The sequence below is a fragment of the Ranitomeya imitator genome, chromosome 3 (genome assembly GCF_032444005.1).
Source record: "Ranitomeya imitator isolate aRanImi1 chromosome 3, aRanImi1.pri, whole genome shotgun sequence".
In the NCBI taxonomy this organism is placed as follows: domain Eukaryota; kingdom Metazoa; phylum Chordata; class Amphibia; order Anura; family Dendrobatidae; genus Ranitomeya; species Ranitomeya imitator.
In genome coordinates, this window is record NC_091284.1 from 149,547,159 (window position 1) to 149,569,168 (window position 22,010).

Consider the following 22,010-nt stretch of genomic DNA (forward strand, 5'->3'; position numbering starts at 1 on the left):
TTATTGCAATCACAAATTCTTTGGTATTATTATCTTCATTTAATTTGTCTTAACCCTCCGTTACATACAACTGATCTGACAGGCGCTTCTCTTTTACTTTTATTTCTCCTTCCTCACCAGATTGTGAGGAAACCCCCTCCCTCCAGGTAGTCTCCTGTCTCTTGAAGGTCTGTGAAACCTGATATCACAGTTGGATTTCAGAGCTTCAGGGGAGAGGATATAGCTGCACAGATCTCTCAGGCTCATTGTATGTGAATACGTCACATTCGGTAAGGTTGGTATTTTATGTTTTTATTCATCACAATAGTTTATTTAGCTTGTTTTATGAATGTATAGCACAAAATGTGAGGATATTTCATAGAAATAAGGGAGATTTTATAAAAGAAAGTGTGCTGCTCAGGCATATACAGTAGTTCCCTAACATATTCCTTCTCTTGCTTCAGATTATCTGCTGAAATGGAGAGGAAAATGTACAATTTATCCAAACAACTTGCTGTTGAGGAAGTTACAAACATGCTGTTAGATGATAGAGACCTCACACTGAATGAGGATTTAGGAGAGGAAAGTGAGATTGATTCTCATGATGAGGTGGAAGAATGTGTCCTGGATTCTGAAACAGAGCAAGATGGTGACAGTGGTGAGGATGAAGAAGTTGGATCATATTATATTGGAAAAGATAAAAATACTAAATGGAACAAGAAGCCATTCCAGAAAAAACGTAGGGAACCTTTAAACATTATTACTCACCTTCCTGCAGTAATAGGAACTGCACGTAATGCAAAAACTGCAGTTGAATGCTGGAACAGTATATTTACAGATGACATTCTGGACTCTATTGTCACATATACCAACCAATATATAGACATTATAAAGGACAAGTACATCTGCAACAGAACCATCAAGCCCACAGATGAAATAGAACTGCGTGCATTTTTTGGATTACTGTACCTTGCAGGAGCTTATAGGGCAAATAGACAAAGTTTGGAGGAACTTTGGGGTAAAGATGGGGATGGAGTTGAAAAATTTAGCCTTGTTATGTCCATAAACAGATTCAAGATTCTAATTCGTTGCCTTCGGTTTGACGACAGAACTACCCGAACCGAACGCAAAACACATGACCGACTTGCTCCAATTCGTGATATATTTCAAAGATTTGTTGTAAACTGTAAACAAAGTTATTACCCTGGAGAGAATCTCGATATTGACGAAATGCTCCCTGGTTTTCGTGGTAGATGTGCCTTTCGTCAATATATTCCATCAAAGCCAAACAAATATGGAATAAAAATTTATGCCCTTGTTGATGCCAGTAAGACCTACACTTACAACCTGGAAGTTTATGCAGGAAAACAACCAGAAGGTCCTGACTGTGTGAGCAACAAACCCATTGATGTTGTAAAAAGACTGGCTGAACCCTTATTTGGATCGGGTCGCAATATTACAGCTGACAATTGGTTTACAAGTTGTGATCTGATTGATTATCTGAAAATTCAGAAGCTGTCATATGTGGGAACTGTAAGAAAAAACAAAAGGGAATTGCCGCCACAGTTTGTAAGTGTGAAAGAGAGACAACAGTACAGCAGTATGTTTGCATTCCATAATGGAAAGGCTTTAGTTTCCTATGTACCACATGCCAAAAAAATCGTACTTCTTCTATCAACACTTCATGATGATGCTGCCATCGATCCTGGGACTGGGGCAGAAAAAAAACCGGAGATAATTACATTTTACAATGCCACCAAAGGGGGTGTGGATACAGCAGATCAGATGTGCTCCACTTTCAACGTCAGCAGAAACATCAAACGCTGGCCAATGGTCATATTTTTTGCTATGTTGAATTTGGGTGGTATAAATTCACAAGTAATTTATCTTGAAAACAAGCTTGAACCACTCCGTAGACGATTGTATCTGAAAAAATTGGCCCATGAACTAGTACTTGGAGAGCTACGCAGGAGAAGCGTGAAAACAATCGGTATCCCCTCTCGCCTTCAAGTTCAGCTCAAAAGGTTCCGCCCAGAAGATGATGGTGAAAAGTCACCATCTGCACCACCTCACAAAAGAAGGAGATGCACCACCTGCCAAACGGAAAGCGGAACCAGAAGGCTTTCAAATTATGAATGTGTCTCAAATGTCATAAAGCAATTTGCCTGACACATGCAAAAATGGTGTGTAATTCTTGCTATTTGCTCTGCAAGTGTGACATTTCTGGGGAAACCTCAGCATCTACTTCTGACTGAATATGTTTTTAATAGTACTTAAGGTACCTTAAAATTAAGTTTGTGTTCAAAAATTTTCTTTGTACATTTTTTTGAGAGAGCCGAACTGGGGACTATTTGGCGGGAGTTTTGAAAAGTTTGTATTTCATAGTTATTAGTTTTATGTTAAGTAAATGTTTTTTTTTGCAACTGATTATGTGTAGTCTCTTTTATTACATCCCTATGAAGGTCACTGATCACTTTTAGAGCACTGAAATTGCAAACATTAGATATTATAGGTATTTTTCCAGCAGGCGCCTGACAGGCACATTGTATGTGAACTCGTTAGTCCGAATATTGTATGTGACAGAGGGTTAAATGAAAAAACACAAAAGAGAATGAAGCAAAAAGCAAAACATTGATCATTTCACACAAAACTCCAAAAATGGGCCAGACAAAAGTATTGGCACCTTCAGCCTAATACTTGGTTGCACAACCTTTAGCCAAAATAACTGCGACCAACCGCTTCCGGTAACCATTAATGAGTTTCTTACAATGCTCTGCTGGAATTTTAGACCATTCTTCTTTGGCAAACTGCTCCACGTCCCTGATATTTGAAGGGTGCCTTCTCCAAACTGCCATTTTTAGATATCTCCACAGGTGTTCTATGGGATTCAGGTCTGGACTCATTGCTGGCCACCTTAGAAGTCTCCAGTGCTTTCTCTCAAACCATTTTCTAGTGCTTTTTGAAGTGTGTTTTGGGTCATTGTCCTGCTGGAAGACCCATGATCTCTGAGGGAGACCCAGATTTCTCATACTGGGCCCTACATTATGCTGCAAAATTTGTTGGTAGTCTTCAGACTTCATAATGCCATGCACATGGTCAAGCAGTCCAGTGCCAGAGGCAGCAAAGCAAGCCCAAAACATCAGGGAACCTCCGCCACGTTTGACTGTAGGGACCATGTTCTTTTCTTTGAATGCCTCTTTTTTTTCTCCTGTAAACTCTATGTTGATGCCTTTGCCCAAAAAGCTCTACTTTTGTCTCATCTGACCAGAGAACATTCTTCCAAAACGTTTTAGGCTTTTTCAGGTAAGTTTTGGCAAACTCCAGCCTGGCTTTTTTATGTCTCGGGGTAAGAAGTGGGGTCTTGCTGGGTCTCCTACCATACAGTCCCTTTTCATTCAGATGCCGACAGATAGTACGGTGGTATGATACGGTGGTCTAGGAGCAACATGGAATGAGCTCTGAAGGAAGTGGTAACTGTACTGACCGCAGTCCCTAAGCTCAACACAACACTAGAAGTAGCCGTGGAATGCTCCTAACTCTCCCTAGGCATCTCGTCACAGCCTAAGAGCTAACTACCCCTAAGAATAGAAGCAGGAAAGCTATCTTGCCTCAGAGAAAATCCCCAAAGGATAGATTAGCCCCCCACAAATAATGACTGTGAGTGGAGAGGGAAAAGACATACACAGAATGAAATCAGGATGAGCACAGGAGGCCAGTCTAACTAAATAGATAGGACAGGATGGAATACTGTGCGGTCAGTATAAAACACTACAAAAATCCACACAGAGTTTACAAAAAATCTCCACACCTGACTAAAGGTGTGGAGGGCAAATCTGCCTCCCAGAGCTTCCAGCAAGACAGAATTAATTCACACTGATAAGCTGGACAAACATAGAAAGCACAGAATGGATAAGTCCACAATCTATGGACAGAAAAGGGCAAGCAAAAACTTAGCTTAGCTGAACTGGTCAGGATAACAGGGAACTCCAAAGAGATGTGAATCCAACCAGGAACCATTTACAAGTGGCACTGGCTGAAGATAGAGCCAGACTTAAATAGCCGAGCAGAAGAGACGATAAGTGGAGGCAGCTGATGACAGCTAACTCCAAGGAGCAGCCATACCACTAGAAACCACAAGAGGGAGCCCAAGAGCAGAACTCACAAAAGTGCCACTTACAACCACCGGAGGGAGCCCAAGAGCGGAATTCACAACAGTACCCCCCTCCCCTTGAGGAGGGGTCACCGAACCCTCACCAGAGCCCCCAGGCCGATGAGGACGAGCCAAGTGAAAAGCACGAACCAAATCGGTGGCATGGGCATCGGAGGCAACAACCCAAGAATTATCCTCCTGGCCATAACCCTTCCACTTGACAAGATACTGAAGCCTCTGCCTCGAAAAACGAGAATCCAAAATCTTCTCAATCTCATACTCCAACTCTCCTTCAACCAACAACGGGGCAGGAGGGTCAACCGAGGGAACAACGGGCACCACATATCTCCGCAACAAAGATCTATGGAAAACATTATGAATGGCAAAAGAGGCAGGAAGAGCCAAACGAAAAGACACCGGATTAATAATTTCAGAAATTTTATAAGGACCAATAAACCGAGGCTTAAACTTTGGAGAAGAAACCTTCATAGGAACATGACGAGAAGACAACCAAACCAAATCCCCCACACGAAGCCGGGGACCAACACACCGACGGCGGTTGTCAAAACGTTGAGCCCTTTCCTGAGACCACGTCAAATTGTCCACCACATGAGTCCAAATCTGCTGCAGCCTGTCCACCACAGAATCAACACCAGGACAATCAGAAGGCTCAACCTGCCCAGAAGAAAAACGAGGATGAAAACCAAAATTACAAAAGAAAGGTGAAACCAAAGTAGCCGAACTAGCCCGATTATTAAGGGCAAACTCGGCCAACGGCAAGAAAGACACCCAATCATCCTGATCAGCAGACACAAAGCATCTCAAATAGGTCTCCAAGGTCTGATTAGTTCGCTCAGTTTGGCCATTAGTCTGAGGATGAAACGCCGAAGAAAAAGACAAATCAATGCCCATCCTAGCACAAAAGGCCCGCCAAAATCTAGAGACAAACTGAGAACCTCTGTCAGACACAATATTCTCCGGAATGCCATGCAAACGATCCACATGCTGAAAAAATAATGGAACCAGATCTGAGGAGGAAGGCAACTTAGGCAAAGGTACCAGATGGACCATTCTAGAGAACCGGTCACAAACAACCCAGATAACAGACATCTTCTGGGAAACAGGAAGATCCGAAATAAAATCCATGGAAATATGCGTCCAGGGCCTCTCAAGGACCGGCAAAGGCAAAAGCAACCCACTAGCGCGGGAACAGCAAGGCTTTGCCCGGGCGCAAGTCCCACAGGACTGCAAAAAAGCACGCACATCGCGCGACAAGGAAGGCTACCAAAAGGACCTAGCAACCAAATCTCTGGTACCAAAAATCCCAGGATGCCCAGCCAACACTGAACAATGAACCTCAGAAATTACCTTACTTGTCCATCTATCAGGAACAAACAGCTTCCCCACTGGACAGCGGTCAGGCCTATCAGCCTGAAATTCCTGAAGCACCCGCCGCAAATCAGGGGAGATAGCAGAAAGAATCACCCCCTCCTTAAGAATGCCAACCAGCTCAAGGACTCCAGGAGAATCAGGCGAAAAACCCTTAGAGAGGGCATCAGCCTTAACATTCTTAGATCCCGGCAGATACGAGACCACAAAATCAAAACGGGAGAAAAACAGGGACCATCGAGCCTGTCTAGGATTCAGCCACTTGGCCGACTCGAGGTAAATCAGATTGAGATGAGAGGCATGATGGGAAAATAAGAGAAGTGAGGTGCTATAACTAACCACAGATATTTACTATGCCCAGGCAACGCCGGGCTCTTCAGCTAGTATGTGTATATATATATATATATATATATATATATATATATATATATATACAGTCATGGCCAAAAGTATTGACACCCCCGCAGTTCTGTCAGATAACACTCATTTTCTTCCTGAAAATGATTGCAAACACAAATTCTTTGGTATTATTATCTTCATTTAATTTGTCTTAAATGAAAAAACACAAAAGAGAATGACTCAAAAAGCAAAACATTGATCATTTCACACAAAACTCCAAAAATGGGCCAGACAAAAGTATTGGCACCTTCAGCCTAATACTTGGTTGCACAACCTTTAGCCAAAATAACTGCGACCAACCGCTTCCGGTAACCATTAATGAGTTTCTTACAATGCTCTGCTGGAATTTTAGACCATTCTTCTTTGGCAAACTGCTCCACGTCCCTGATATTTGAAGGGTGCCTTCTCCAAACTGCCATTTTTAGATATCTCCACAGGTGTTCTATGGGATTCAGGTCTGGACTCATTGCTGGCCACCTTAGAAGTCTCCAGTGCTTTCTCTCAAACCATTTTCTAGTGCTTTTTGAAGTGTGTTTTGGGTCATTGTCCTGCTGGAAGACCCATGATCTCTGAGGGAGACCCAGATTTCTCATACTGGGCCCTACATTATGCTGCAAAATTTGTTGGTAGTCTTCAGACTTCATAATGCCATGCACATGGTCAAGCAGTCCAGTGCCAGAGGCAGCAAAGCAAGCCCAAAACATCAGGGAACCTCCGCCACGTTTGACTGTAGGGACCATGTTCTTTTCTTTGAATGCCTCTTTTTTTTCTCCTGTAAACTCTATGTTGATGCCTTTGCCCACAAAGCTCTACTTTTGTCTCATCTGACCAGAGAACATTCTTCCAAAACGTTTTAGGCTTTTTCAGGTAAGTTTTGGCAAACTCCAGCCTGGCTTTTTTATGTCTCGGGGTAAGAAGTGGGGTCTTGCTGGGTCTCCTACCATACAGTCCCTTTTCATTCAGATGCCGACAGATAGTACGGTGGTATGATACGGTGGTCTAGGAGCAACATGGAATGAGCTCTGAAGGAAGTGGTAACTGTACTGACCGCAGTCCCTAAGCTCAACACAACACTAGAAGTAGCCGTGGAATGCTCCTAACTCTCCCTAGGCATCTCGTCACAGCCTAAGAGCTAACTACCCCTAAGAATAGAAGCAGGAAAGCTATCTTGCCTCAGAGAAAATCCCCAAAGGATAGATTAGCCCCCCACAAATAATGACTGTGAGTGGAGAGGGAAAAGACATACACAGAATGAAACCAGGATGAGCACAGGAGGCCAGTCTAACTAAATAGATAGGACAGGATGGAATACTGTGCGGTCAGTATAAAACACTACAAAAATCCACACAGAGTTTACAAAAAATCTCCACACCTGACTAAAGGTGTGGAGGGCAAATCTGCCTCCCAGAGCTTCCAGCAAGACAGAATTAATTCACACTGATAAGCTGGACAAACATAGAAAGCACAGAATGGATAAGTCCACAATCTATGGACAGAAAAGGGCAAGCAAAAACTTAGCTTAGCTGAACTGGTCAGGATAACAGGGAACTCCAAAGAGATGTGAATCCAACCAGGAACCATTTACAAGTGGCACTGGCTGAAGATAGAGCCAGACTTAAATAGCCGAGCAGAAGAGACGATAAGTGGAGGCAGCTGATGACAGCTAACTCCAAGGAGCAGCCATACCACTAGAAACCACAAGAGGGAGCCCAAGAGCAGAACTCACAAAAGTGCCACTTACAACCACCGGAGGGAGCCCAAGAGCGGAATTCACAACAGTACCCCCCTCCCCTTGAGGAGGGGTCACCGAACCCTCACCAGAGCCCCCAGGCCGATGAGGACGAGCCAAGTGAAAAGCACGAACCAAATCGGTGGCATGGGCATCGGAGGCAACAACCCAAGAATTATCCTCCTGGCCATAACCCTTCCACTTGACAAGATACTGAAGCCTCTGCCTCGAAAAACGAGAATCCAAAATCTTCTCAATCTCATACTCCAACTCTCCTTCAACCAACAACGGGGCAGGAGGGTCAACCGAGGGAACAACGGGCACCACATATCTCCGCAACAAAGATCTATGGAAAACATTATGAATGGCAAAAGAGGCAGGAAGAGCCAAACGAAAAGACACCGGATTAATAATTTCAGAAATTTTATAAGGACCAATAAACCGAGGCTTAAACTTTGGAGAAGAAACCTTCATAGGAACATGACGAGAAGACAACCAAACCAAATCCCCCACACGAAGCCGGGGACCAACACACCGACGGCGGTTGTCAAAACGTTGAGCCCTTTCCTGAGACCACGTCAAATTGTCCACCACATGAGTCCAAATCTGCTGCAGCCTGTCCACCACAGAATCAACACCAGGACAATCAGAAGGCTCAACCTGCCCAGAAGAAAAACGAGGATGAAAACCAAAATTACAAAAGAAAGGTGAAACCAAAGTAGCCGAACTAGCCCGATTATTAAGGGCAAACTCGGCCAACGGCAAGAAAGACACCCAATCATCCTGATCAGCAGACACAAAGCATCTCAAATAGGTCTCCAAGGTCTGATTAGTTCGCTCAGTTTGGCCATTAGTCTGAGGATGAAACGCCGAAGAAAAAGACAAATCAATGCCCATCCTAGCACAAAAGGCCCGCCAAAATCTAGAGACAAACTGAGAACCTCTGTCAGACACAATATTCTCCGGAATGCCATGCAAACGATCCACATGCTGAAAAAATAATGGAACCAGATCTGAGGAGGAAGGCAACTTAGGCAAAGGTACCAGATGGACCATTCTAGAGAACCGGTCACAAACAACCCAGATAACAGACATCTTCTGGGAAACAGGAAGATCCGAAATAAAATCCATGGAAATATGCGTCCAGGGCCTCTCAGGGACCGGCAAAGGCAAAAGCAACCCACTAGCGCGGGAACAGCAAGGCTTTGCCCGGGCGCAAGTCCCACAGGACTGCAAAAAAGCACGCACATCGCGCGACAAGGAAGGCTACCAAAAGGACCTAGCAACCAAATCTCTGGTACCAAAAATCCCAGGATGCCCAGCCAACACTGAACAATGAACCTCAGAAATTACCTTACTTGTCCATCTATCAGGAACAAACAGCTTCCCCACTGGACAGCGGTCAGGCCTATCAGCCTGAAATTCCTGAAGCACCCGCCGCAAATCAGGGGAGATAGCAGAAAGAATCACCCCCTCCTTAAGAATGCCAACCAGCTCAAGGACTCCAGGAGAATCAGGCGAAAAACCCTTAGAGAGGGCATCAGCCTTAACATTCTTAGATCCCGGCAGATACGAGACCACAAAATCAAAACGGGAGAAAAACAGGGACCATCGAGCCTGTCTAGGATTCAGCCGCTTGGCCGACTCGAGGTAAATCAGATTGAGATGAGAGGCATGATGGGAAAATAAGAGAAGTGAGGTGCTATAACTAACCACAGATATTTACTATGCCCAGGCAACGCCGGGCTCTTCAGCTAGTATGTGTATATATATATATATATATATATATATATATATATATATACAGTCATGGCCAAAAGTATTGACACCCCCGCAGTTCTGTCAGATAACACTCATTTTCTTCCTGAAAATGATTGCAAACACAAATTCTTTGGTATTATTATCTTCATTTAATTTGTCTTAAATGAAAAAACAAAAAAGAGAATGAAGCAAAAAGCAAAACATTGATCATTTCACACAAAACTCCAAAAATGGGCCAGACAAAAGTATTGGCACCTTCAGCCTAATACTTGGTTGCACAACCTTTAGCCAAAATAACTGCGACCAACCGCTTCCGGTAACCATTAATGAGTTTCTTACAATGCTCTGCTGGAATTTTAGACCATTCTTCTTTGGCAAACTGCTCCACGTCCCTGATATTTGAAGGGTGCCTTCTCCAAACTGCCATTTTTAGATATCTCCACAGGTGTTCTATGGGATTCAGGTCTGGACTCATTGCTGGCCACCTTAGAAGTCTCCAGTGCTTTCTCTCAAACCATTTTCTAGTGCTTTTTGAAGTGTGTTTTGGGTCATTGTCCTGCTGGAAGACCCATGATCTCTGAGGGAGACCCAGATTTCTCATACTGGGCCCTACATTATGCTGCAAAATTTGTTGGTAGTCTTCAGACTTCATAATGCCATGCACATGGTCAAGCAGTCCAGTGCCAGAGGCAGCAAAGCAAGCCCAAAACATCAGGGAACCTCCGCCACGTTTGACTGTAGGGACCATGTTCTTTTCTTTGAATGCCTCTTTTTTTTCTCCTGTAAACTCTATGTTGATGCCTTTGCCCAAAAAGCTCTACTTTTGTCTCATCTGACCAGAGAACATTCTTCCAAAACGTTTTAGGCTTTTTCAGGTAAGTTTTGGCAAACTCCAGCCTGGCTTTTTTATGTCTCGGGGTAAGAAGTGGGGTCTTGCTGGGTCTCCTACCATACAGTCCCTTTTCATTCAGATGCCGACAGATAGTACGGTGGTATGATACGGTGGTCTAGGAGCAACATGGAATGAGCTCTGAAGGAAGTGGTAACTGTACTGACCGCAGTCCCTAAGCTCAACACAACACTAGAAGTAGCCGTGGAATGCTCCTAACTCTCCCTAGGCATCTCTTCACAGCCTAAGAGCTAACTACCCCTAAGAATAGAAGCAGGAAAGCTATCTTGCCTCAGAGAAAATCCCGAAAGGATAGATTAGCCCCCCACAAATAATGACTGTGAGTGGAGAGGGAAAAGACATACACAGAATGAAACCAGGATGAGCACAGGAGGCCAGTCTAACTAAATAGATAGGACAGGATGGAATACTGTGCGGTCAGTATAAAACACTACAAAAATCCACACAGAGTTTACAAAAAATCTCCACACCTGACTAAAGGTGTGGAGGGCAAATCTGCCTCCCAGAGCTTCCAGCAAGACAGAATTAATTCACACTGATAAGCTGGACAAACATAGAAAGCACAGAATGGATAAGTCCACAATCTATGGACAGAAAAGGGCAAGCAAAAACTTAGCTTAGCTGAACTGGTCAGGATAACAGGGAACTCCAAAGAGATGTGAATCCAACCAGGAACCATTTACAAGTGGCACTGGCTGAAGATAGAGCCAGACTTAAATAGCCGAGCAGAAGAGACGATAAGTGGAAGCAGCTGATGACAGCTAACTCCAAGGAGCAGCCATACCATTAGAAACCACAAGAGGGAGCCCAAGAGCAGAACTCACAAAAGTGCCACTTACAACCACCGGAGGGAGCCCAAGAGCGGAATTCACAAAAGTACGGGTTGACACTGTTGTACCCTCGGACTGCAGGGCAGCTTGAACTTGTTTGGATGTTAGTCGAGGTTCTTTATCCAACATCCGCACAATCTTGCGTTGAAATCCCTTGTCAATTTTTCCTTTCCGTCCACATCCAGGGAGGTTAGCCACAGTGCCATGGGCTTTAAACTTCTTGATGACACTGCGCACGGTAGACACAGAAACATTCAGGTCTTTGGAGATTGACTTGTAGCCTTGCGATTGCTCATGCTCCTTAACAATTTGGTTTCTCAAGTCCTCAGACAGTTCTTTGGTCTTCTTTCATCTCTCCAGGCTCAATGTGGTACACACAAGGGCACAGGACAGAGGTTGAGTCAACATTAATCCATGTCAACTGGCTGCAAGTGTGATTTAGTTATTGCCAACACCTGTTAGGTGCCACAGGTAAGTTACAGGTGCTGTTAATTACACAAATTAGAGAAGCATCACATGATTTTTAGAACAGTGCCAATTACTTTTGTCCACCCCTTTTTTATGTTTGGTGTGGAATTATATCCAATTTGGCTTTAGGACAATTCTTTTTGTGTTTTTTTCATTTAAGACAAATAAAATGAAGATAATAATACCAAATAATTTTTGTTTGCAATCATTTTCAGGAAGAAAATGAGTATTATCTGACAGAATTGCAGGGGTGTCAATACTTTTGGCCATGACTGTATATTTATACATTAAAATAAGATCACCCCTTAGACTTTGTTTTTCCAAACTAAATAGCCCCAAGTGTAATACCCTATCAAGGATGCCCCCTTGTCCCTGTCTCAGGTCTATGATTAAAAAGATCATCAGAATGATGATGTCCCTTCATATATTTATACATTGTAAAAAGATCACCCCTTAGCCTTCGTTTTTCCAAACTAAATAGCCACAAGTGTAATAACCTATCTTGGTATTGCCCCCCAGTCCTCTAATAACCTTGGTCGCTCTTCTCTGCACCCGCTCTAGTTCAGCTATGTCTTTCTTATACACTGGAGAGCAGAACTGTACACAGTATTCTAAGTGTGGTCGAACTAGTGACTTGTATAGACGTAAAATTAATCTTTTAATGCATCCCATTATTTTATTTGCCTTTGTAGCAGCTGCCTGACACTGGCCACTAAATGTGAGTTTGTCATCCACCCATACACCCAGGTCTTTTTCATTGATGGTTTTGCCCAGAGTTTTAGAGTTAAGCACATAGTTATACATCTTACTACTTCTACCCAAGTGCATGACCTTACATTTATCCCCATTAAAGCTCATTTGCCATTTATCAGCCCAAGTTTCTAGTTTACATAAATCATCCTGTAATATAAAATTGTCCTCCTCTGTAGTGATTACCCTGCAGAGTTTAGTGTCATCTGCAAATATTGAAATACTGCTCTGTATGCCCCCTACAAGGTCATTAATAAATATGTTAAAAAAGAAGAGGGCCAAATACTGACCCCTGTGGTACCCCACTGCTAACCGCGACCCAGTCCTAGTGTGCTCCATTAATAACCACTCTTTGTTTCCTATCCCTGAGCCAGCTCTTAACCCACTTACACATATTTTCCCCTATCCCCATTATTCTCATTGTATGTATCAACTGTTATGAATAGGTAATTCAGAACCACAATGGACCTTGAAGTTCAGAGCACACAAGTGACCTGACTAAAACCATAAAACATAGGACGAGCTCTGAGACGTGGAAACTCTGCTGACCGCAATCCCTAAACCTATAAAACCACACTAGAGGTAGCCGTGGATTGCGCCTAACGCTCCCTATGCAACTCGGCACAGCCTGAGAAACTAGCTAGTCCTGAAGATAGAAAAATAAGCCTACCTTGCCTCAGAGAAATTCCCCAAAGGAAAAGGCAGCCCCCCACATATAATGACTGTGAGTTAAGATGAAAATACAAACACAGAGATGAAATAGATTAAGCAAAGTGAGGCCCGACTTACTGAATAGACCGAGGATAGGAAAGATAGCTTTGCGGTCAACACAAAAACCTACAAACAACCACGCAGAGGGGCAAAAAGACCCTCCGCACCGACTAACGGTACGGAGGTGCTCCCTCTGCGTCTCAGAGCTTCCAGCAAGCAAGCAAAACCAAAAAAGCAAGCTGGACAGAAAATAAAGCAACAAAAGTAACACAAGCAGAACTTAGCTTATGCTGAGCAGACAGGCCACAGGAACGATCCAGGAGGAAGCAAGACCAATACTAGAACATTGACTGGAGGCCAGGATCAAAGCACTAGGTGGAGTTAAATAGAGCAGCACCTAACGACTTAACCTCATCACCTGAGGAAGGAAACTCAGAAGCCGCAGTACCACTCGTGACCACGGGAGGGAGCTTGATCACAGAATTCACAACAGTACCCCCCCCTTGAGGAGGGGTCACCGAACCCTCACCAGAGCCCCCAGGCCGACCAGGATGAGCCATATGAAAGGCACGAACAAGATCGGCAGCATGGACATCAGAGGCAAAGACCCAGGAATTATCTTCCTGACCATAACCCTTCCACTTAACCAGATACTGGAGTTTCCGTCTCGAAACACGAGAATCCAAAATCTTCTCCACTATATACTCCAACTCCCCCTCCACCAAAACCGGGGCAGGAGGATCAACAGATGGAACCACAGGCGCCACGTATCTCCGCAACAATGACCTATGGAATACGTTATGGATGGAAAAAGAATCTGGAAGGGTCAAACGAAAAGACACAGGATTAAGAACCTCAGAAATCCTATACGGACCAATGAAACGAGGCTTAAACTTAGGAGAGGAAACCTTCATAGGAATATAACGAGATGACAACCAAACCAAATCCCCAACACGAAGTCGGGGACCCACACAGCGTCTGCGATTAGCGAAATGTTGAGCCTTCTCCTGGGACAAGGTCAAATTGTCCACTACATGAGTCCAAATCCGCTGCAACCTGTCCACCACAGTATCCACACCAGGACAGTCCGAAGACTCAACCTGCCCTGAAGAGAAACGAGGATGGAACCCAGAATTGCAGAAAAACGGTGAAACCAAGGTAGCCGAGCTGGCCCGATTATTAAGAGCGAACTCAGCCAACGGCAAAAAGGACACCCAATCATCCTGATCGGCAGAAACAAAACATCTCAGATATGTTTCCAAGGTCTGATTGGTTTGTTCAGTCTGGCCATTTGTCTGAGGATGGAAAGCCGAGGAAAAAGACAAATCAATGCCCATCCTAGCACAAAAGGCTCGCCAAAACCTCGAAACAAACTGGGAACCTCTGTCAGAAACGATGCTCTCCGGAATGCCATGCAAACGAACCACATGCTGGAAGAACAATGGCACCAAATCAGAGGAGGAAGGCAATTTAGACAAGGGTACCAAATGGATCATCTTAGAGAAGCGGTCACAAACTACCCAAATGACCGTCATTTTTTGAGAGACGGGGAGATCCGAAATAAAATCCATAGAGATATGTGTCCAAGGCCTCTTCGGGATCGGCAAGGGCAAAAGCAACCCACTGGCACGAGAACAGCAGGGCTTAGCCCGAGCACAAATCCCACAGGACTGCACAAAAGAACGCACATCCCGCGACAGAGACGGCCACCAAAAGGATCTAGCCACCAAATCTCTGGTACCAAAGATTCCAGGATGACCAGCCAACACCGAACAATGAACCTCAGAGATAACTTTATTCGTCCACCTATCAGGGACAAACAGTTTCTCTGCTGGGCAACGATCAGGTTTATTAGCCTGAAATTTTTGCGGCACCCGCCGCAAATCAGGGGAGATGGCAGACACAATTACTCCCTCTTTGAGAATACCTGCCGGCTCAGGCAAACCCGGAGAGTCGGGCACAAAACTCCTAGACAGGGCATCCGCCTTCACATTTTTAGAGCCCGGAAGGTACGAAACCACAAAGTCAAAACGGGAGAAAAACAGCGACCAACGAGCCTGTCTAGGATTCAACCGTTTGGCAGACTCGAGATAAGTCAAGTTTTTGTGATCAGTCAAGACCACCACGCGATGCTTAGCTCCTTCAAGCCAATGACGCCACTCCTCGAATGCCCACTTCATGGCCAGCAACTCTCGATTGCCAACATCATAATTTCGCTCAGCAGGCGAAAACTTCCTGGAAAAGAAGGCGCATGGCTTCATCACCGAGCAATCAGCACCTCTTTGCGACAAAACAGCCCCCGCTCCAATTTCAGAAGCATCAACCTCAACCTGGAACGGAAGCGAAACATCTGGTTGACACAACACAGGGGCAGAAGAAAAACGACGCTTTAACTCTTGAAAAGCTTCCACAGCAGCAGAAGACCAATTGACCACATCAGCACCCTTCTTGGTCAAATCGGTCAATGGTTTAGCAATACTAGAAAAATTACAGATGAAGCGACGATAAAAATTAGCAAAGCCAAGGAACTTTTGCAGACTCTTCAGAGATGTCGGCTGAGTCCAATCATAAATGGCCTGGACCTTAACAGGGTCCATCTCGATGGTAGAAGGGGAAAAAATGAACCCCAAAAATGAAACCTTCTGAACACCAAAGAGACACTTTGATCCCTTCACAAACAAAGAATTAGCACGCAGGACCTGGAACACCATTCTGACCTGCTTCACATGAGACTCCCAATCATCCGAGAAGACCAAAATATCATCCAAGTATACAATCAGGAATTTATCCAGGTACTCTCGGAAGATGTCATGCATAAAGGACTGAAATACTGATGGAGCATTGGCAAGTCCGAATGGCATAACTAGGTACTCAAAATGGCCCTCGGGCGTATTAAATGCAGTTTTCCATTCATCGCCCCGTTTAATACGCACAAGATTATATGCACCACAAAGATCTATCTTGGTGAACCAACTAGCCCCCTTAATCCGAGCAAACAAATCAGATAGCAGCGTCAAGGGGTACTGAAATTTGACCGTGATTTTATTTAGAAGAGGGTAATCAATACAAGGTCTCAGCGAACCATCCTTCTTGGCCACAAAAAAGAACCCTGCTCCCAATGGCGATGACGACGGCCGAATATGACCCTTCTCCAAGGATTCTTTTACGTAACTCCGCATAGCGGCGTGCTCAGGTACAGATAAATTAAACAGTCGACCCTTAGGAAACTTACTACCAGGAATCAACTCGATAGCACAATCACAATACCTATGCGGAGGTAGGGCATTGGACTTGGGCTCATCGAATACATCCCGGTAATCAGTCAAGAACTCTGGGACCTCAGAAGGGGTGGATGATGAGATAGACAGAAATGGAACATCACCATGTACCCCCTGACAACCCCAGCTGGACACAGACATTGATTTCCAATCTAATACTGGGTTATGGACTTGTAGCCATGGCAACCCCAACACGACCACATCATGCAGATTTTGCAACACCAGAAAGCGAATATCCTCCTGGTGCGCAGGAGCCATGCACATGGTCAGCTGGGTCCAATACTGAGGCTTATTCTTGGCCAAAGGCGTAGCATCAATTCCTCTCAATGGAATAAGACACTGCAAGGGCTCCAAGACAAACCCACAGCGCCTAGCAAACTCCAAGTCCATCAAATTCAGGGCAGCGCCTGAATCCACAAATGCCATGACAGAATAGGAAGACAAAGAGCAGATCAAAGTAACGGACAAAAGAAATTTCGACTGTACCGTACCAATGGTGGCAGACTTAGCGAACCGCTTAGTGCGCTTAGGACAATCGGAGATAGCATGAGTGGAATCACCACAGTAGAAACACAGCCCATTCTGACGTCTGTGTTCCTGCCTTTCAGCTCTGGTCAAAGTCCTATCGCACTGCATAGGCTCAGGTTTATGCTCAGATAATACCGCCAAATGGTGCACAGATTTACGCTCACGCAAGCGTCGACCAATCTGAATGGCCAAAGACATAGACTCATTCAGACCAGCAGGCATAGGAAATCCCACCATGACATCCTTAAGGGCTTCAGAGAGACCCTTTCTGAAGATTGCTGCCAAAGCACATTCATTCCATTGAGTGAGCACAGACCACTTTCTAAACTTCTGACAATAAATCTCTATCTCATCCTGACCCTGACACAGAGCCAGCAAATTTTTCTCTGCCTGATCCACTGAATTAGGTTCATCGTACAGTAATCCGAGCGCCAGAAAAAACGCATCAATATTACATAATGCAGGATCTCCTGGCGCAAGGGAAAATGCCCAGTCTTGAGGGTCGCCACGTAATAAAGAAATAATAATCTTAACTTGTTGAACTGGGTCACCAGAGGAGCGAGGTTTCAACGCCAGAAACAGTTTGCAATTATTTTTGAAACTCAGAAATTTAGCTCTATCTCCAGAAAACAAATCAGGAATAGGAATTCTTGGTTCTAACATAGAATTCTGAGCCACAAAGTCTTGAATATTTTGTACTCTTGCAGTGAGAAGATCCACACATGAAGACAGACCTTTAATGTCCATCACCACATCTGTGTCCTGAACCACCCAAATGTCTAGGGGAAAAAAAAGGCAAAACACAGTGCAAAGAAAAAAAAATGGTCTCAGAACTTCTTTTTTCCCTCTAGTGAGAAGCATAGTACTTTGGGCCTCCAGTACTGTTATGAATAGGTAATTCAGAACCACAATGGACCTTGAAGTTCAGAGCACACAAGTGACCTGACAAAAACCACAAAACATAGGACGAGCTCTGAGACGTTGAAACTCTGCTGACCGCAATCCCTAAACCTATAAAACCACACTAGAGGTAGCCGTGGATTGCGCCTAACGCTCCCTATGCAACTCGGCACAGCCTGAGAAACTAGCTAGTCCTGAAGATAGAAAAATAAGCCTACCTTGCCTCAGAGAAATTCCCCAAAGGAAAAGGCAGCCCCCCACATATAATGACTGTGAGTTAAGATGAAAATACAAACACAGAGATGAAATAGATTAAGCAAAGTGAGGCCCGACTTACTGAATAGACCGAGGATAGGAAAGATAGCTTTGCGGTCAACACAAAAACCTACAAACAACCACGCAGAGGGGCAAAAAGACCCTCCGCACCGACTAACGGTACGGAGGTGCTCCCTCCTCGTCTCAGAGCTTCCAGCAAGCAAGCAAAACCAAAAAAGCAAGCTGGACAGAAAATAAAGCAACAAAAGTAACACAAGCAGAACTTAGCTTATGCTGAGCAGACAGGCCACAGGAACGATCCAGGAGGAAGCAAGACCAATACTAGAACATTGACTGGAGGCCAGGATCAAAGCACTAGGTGGAGTTAAATAGAGCAGCACCTAACGACTTAACCTCAATACCTGAGGAAGGAAACTCAGAAGCCGCAGTACCACTCGTGACCACAGGAGGGAGCTTGATCACAGAATTCACAACAATCAACCTTTTGTGTGGCACCATATCAAAAGCTTTTGAAAAGTCCATATACACTACGTCCACTGCGTTCTCTTGGTCCAGTCCGAAACTTACCTCTTCATAGAAATTGATCAGATTTGTCTGATAGGAACGGTCCCTAGTAAACCCATGTTGATATTGGGTCATGAGGTTATTCTTCCTCAGATACTCCAGTATAGCATCCCTTAGAATGCCCTCCAGGATTTTACCCACAGTAGAGGTTAAGCTTACTGGCCCGATGGTCAGGGTTAGTGACGCATTTACGGCGCTTCAGAGATTGGCAGCAGCATTTAACAGGTTAACAGCTGCAGGTAGATTGTGGTACATTATGGGCACATGTCAGCTGTTGAAATGAGCTGAAGTGCCGGAAAAGATGTGAGCTTAGCTCTGGAGCCCACATCAAAGTGAGAAACCCGACATGTGCCGTACATGTATAGCGCATGTTGTTAAGGGGTTAACTCTTCCTTGTATTGTTATTCAAAAAATCAGCAGTGTGAGCTGCATTTTCTTACCTCTGGACCTCAAGTATCACCAGTATTAGATCAAATATACAGGGTGAGCAGCAGTGCGAGCAGCCTCTCTTTTCCTCAGTATCACTGATATTTCCAGTATTAGATCAGATAGACAGGGTAGGGAGTAGTGTTAGCACATTAGGTCCGTTCCTGTAATGTAGTGTGACTTGGCTCAACCCTGCAGACTCAGCCCTGTTAGTGCCTTGTTTTTTGCTCATGTTTATTGTATATGTCTATATTTGCCCCCTTTTCACATGTAAAGCGCCATGGAATAAATGGCACTATAAAAAATGTATAATAATGATAATAATAATAATAATAATAATAATAATACTACTAAAACATCAAATATTGTTTACAGACACATCAATAAAGTATTACATTGACCCAAATTTAGGGGGGGCCCTGAACATGCGCCTGGGAGCAATGCAAAAAGTCTGAATCTTTCCTCCACTGATGTTGGTGCTGATCCATCCCATCATTGGTGCAGGTCCATCCCTTGGCATCGGAAAAGCAGTTGTGACTTTCCACAGCGCTCCCGATTCCACAGCTATCTAATATATAATTGCCTAGAATACTACTTCCTGCAATTTGTGCCAACTTCCGTGGCTTTGTCCGGAGCTAATGTCCGGAGCTAATGTCCGGAGCTAATGGTCGGAGATAAGTGACGTCAACAGTGTCCAGTGTCTGATTGGTTGCCGCCTGCTGCGAGCGACCAATCAGAAACGTGCCGTACTGTGACACACTCCGCCCGCCATTTTGGTGTGATTTTTGAATTTTTACCTCACAGCAAGTTTCTACTGCGTGGAGGCGGGCCCAGTGATGTTGCTCTTCAAGCTCCTGCCGAATTTCGTCAAAAAAATGATAATACCATTTACCAAAACTATATATATTTAGTTGTGAAGTGGTTCAGTGACATTTTCACACCAATTTTGAACTTTTGTTTGGTGTTTTCTCCATATACTGCCTATTATTTTTGTTCTTTCTTACTATTATTTATTAATTGTATTATTCTTACATTTGAATAAATAAAGTATATATGGATTCTAGACTCCCGATTCTTTAGAATCGGGCTGCCATCTAGTCTAATATATAATTGCCTAGAATACTACTTCCTGCAATTTGTGCCAACTTCCGTGGCTTTGTCCGGAGCTAATGTCCGGAGCTAATGTCCGGAGCTAATGTCCGGAGATTAATTGCCTAGAATACTACTTCCTGCAATTTGTGCCAACTTCCGTGGCTTTGTCCGGAGCTAATGTCCGGAGCTAATGTCCGGAGCTAATGTGCGGAGCTAATGTCCGGAGCTAATGTCCGGAGCTAATGTCCGGAGATAAGTGACGTCAACAGTGTCCAGTGTCTGATTGGTAGCCGCCTGCTGCGAGCGACCAATCAGAAACGTGCCGTACTGTGACACACTCCGCCCGCCATTTTGGTGTGATTTTTGAATTTTTACTTAAATAACAAGAATTGTCAAGAGCTGGTGAGTGCAGCCACTTTTTGTTCTTTCTTACTATTATTTATTAATTGTATTATTCTTACATTTGAATAAATAAAGTATATATGGATTCTAGACTCCCGATTCTTTAGAATCGGGCTGCCATCTAGTTTTGTATAAAATGACAATGGGATTCCAATCTGACACAGAGAGGCAGCGGCAGCTGAACAGGAAGCACCAGGTATGGTGACTGTATATCAAAATGTTACATTTATTGTTGTGATGGATGGTCGCTTTAAGTTACACATCACACCTTTTGATGCTTCTGTCAGTCTGTCTGCATTTCATACAATATGATCACAACTGCAGTCTTAACGGACAAAATTAATATTTACATGCTTCCAAAAACATTTATATGCAGTAATAAAAAAATTACAAATGTCATATTTTACTTTTCTTTCTTTTAAGGTTATTATTCCAATACTGATGTTTCCTCTGTATATTTGGTCAAGTCTAGCCCTCGGACTCTCTTTCATATGATGAATTATGCCTCTCAGACCACATACATGTGCTGGCACTTCTTACCACAAGCTGTAAGGTACTGTACGTCTAAATGCAGTAGAGATGATAAAATTGTACATTAAAGGGCATTTGTTATAAAAAGACATTTAACATCTATCCAAAGTATGATTTCTGGAAGATCCATCCCTGAGAGTCCCACCAATCTCTAGAACTGGAGTCTTCATCCTCGATTACTATTCACTGCGGTTGGAAGAGAATCAAACTGCCTGGTTGTGCATGATCACTATCACTCCATTCATTGTCTATGGCACTTACAGAGGGAAGGAAGTGCTGAACAGTGCTCAGCCATCTGTCATTCCCATAGGCATGAACAGGGCAGCTGCGATCATGAGTGACCATACCACTACATCTAATCTGTGGTGGTACATCTAATCTGTGGGGGTCCCGGCAGCACCACACACAGCAATCAGACATTTATCATCCTACCTATAGATTTACATGAAATAAAATTGGAAGCACAAAAAAGGTACACTATAGCCCTATAACAGTCTATGGGTGCCATATTAAAGTGACTCTGGTTTTCTATAAAAATGTTACTTCAAATGCTAAATTTAAATTTAAAGTTAAAATGCCCTAAGCCCTCGTTTTCATCTTTCTGTTGTGATTTCTAAAATTCCATGTCCCCTTTAGTCTGACACTCCATCCTGCTCTCTGATAGACTGGTGCTGATGACCATAGGTCCTCCGAGCTTATATGTTTCTTGACTTGCTGTCAGTGATTATAAAGTCAGCTTATTCTTAGACTCAAGAGACTAATAAATAATATATACTATATACATAGAATTTATTTGTGTCAGTGATCATCAGTCCCATCTCGGATCACAATGCACTGACTGGCTGCATGTCTTGTGACTCCAAGGGTGACAGCTTCATATATTTCAATGAGGCCGTCATGCTCGGGGTCAGGAGACACATGGCCAGTCAGTGCATTC

General features: G+C 43.9%; 1 protein-coding gene across 1 annotated transcript in view; it reads left to right on the forward strand.

Annotated features, from left to right (window-relative positions):
• Nucleotides 1-22,010, forward strand: part of LOC138673020 (acetylserotonin O-methyltransferase-like) — a 194,482-nt gene that overhangs the window by 21,071 nt on the left and 151,401 nt on the right. The window contains exon 3 of the mRNA XM_069761556.1: nt 20,966-21,095. Coding sequence (XP_069617657.1) covers nt 20,966-21,095 — 130 coding nt within the window. The remainder of the gene's footprint in view (nt 1-20,965; nt 21,096-22,010) is intronic.